Source organism: Sinocyclocheilus rhinocerous, unplaced genomic scaffold (genome assembly GCF_001515625.1).
Source record: "Sinocyclocheilus rhinocerous isolate Xijiao unplaced genomic scaffold, SAMN03320098_v1.1 C35542866, whole genome shotgun sequence".
Taxonomy (NCBI): domain Eukaryota; kingdom Metazoa; phylum Chordata; class Actinopteri; order Cypriniformes; family Cyprinidae; genus Sinocyclocheilus; species Sinocyclocheilus rhinocerous.
The window spans coordinates 1-520 of record NW_015755182.1 but is presented as its reverse complement, the minus strand read 5'-3'; the positions used below and the strand labels follow the sequence as shown (position 1 = coordinate 520).

Below are 520 nucleotides of genomic sequence, written 5' to 3'. Positions count from 1 at the left end.
GCAGTTGGTCAGTTCGGTCCAGTCCGCGTGTAAGCCACAACTCCATCCGGTGGAGAACCGAGAGAAGAGCCAGGTCTCTTTCCTATTGGGTCGGTAACAGGTACACTTCTTCTGTCCCGGTCTACAGTCGCACGGAACCTCCAGCCTGACGTTCTGGACCAGGTGCCTCCCGAACGTGGTGCCTCCGGTCTTCTGGATGTGGAGGAACACGATCACATCATCCCCTTTGATTTCAAAATCCACAGTCCGCTCCAGATCCCTGATGGGGAAATAGAATTTCTTCACGTAATGTGGATCAGGAGTCGGGAAGAGATCCGCATCGTTTTCCAGCATGTACCCGTGCGGAGAGCCGAAGTTCATCATCCCCGGAGCCACGTACTGATACAAAATCAGCATGAACAGAACCGAGCCGACAACGATGAACAGAAATTTACTGCTCCTCTCAACCATGTTCCTTCCAGTGAGGAGGTTCATGTGTTACCATTTCCCGGTTGACTGTTTTTTAGGGTGTCTCCATATA

General features: G+C 51.7%; 1 protein-coding gene across 1 annotated transcript; it reads right to left on the bottom strand.

Moving 5' to 3' along the window:
* Nucleotides 1-3: 3 nt before the first annotated feature.
* LOC107734936 (heparan-sulfate 6-O-sulfotransferase 1-A-like) lies at nucleotides 4-508 on the bottom strand (the record flags this gene model as incomplete). The annotated part of the gene is made up of 1 exon (XM_016546799.1): nucleotides 4-508. A coding segment is annotated over exon 1 (471 nt), but the record flags the coding sequence as incomplete, so codon positions are not given.
* Between the last annotated feature and the right edge of the window lie 12 nt (nucleotides 509-520).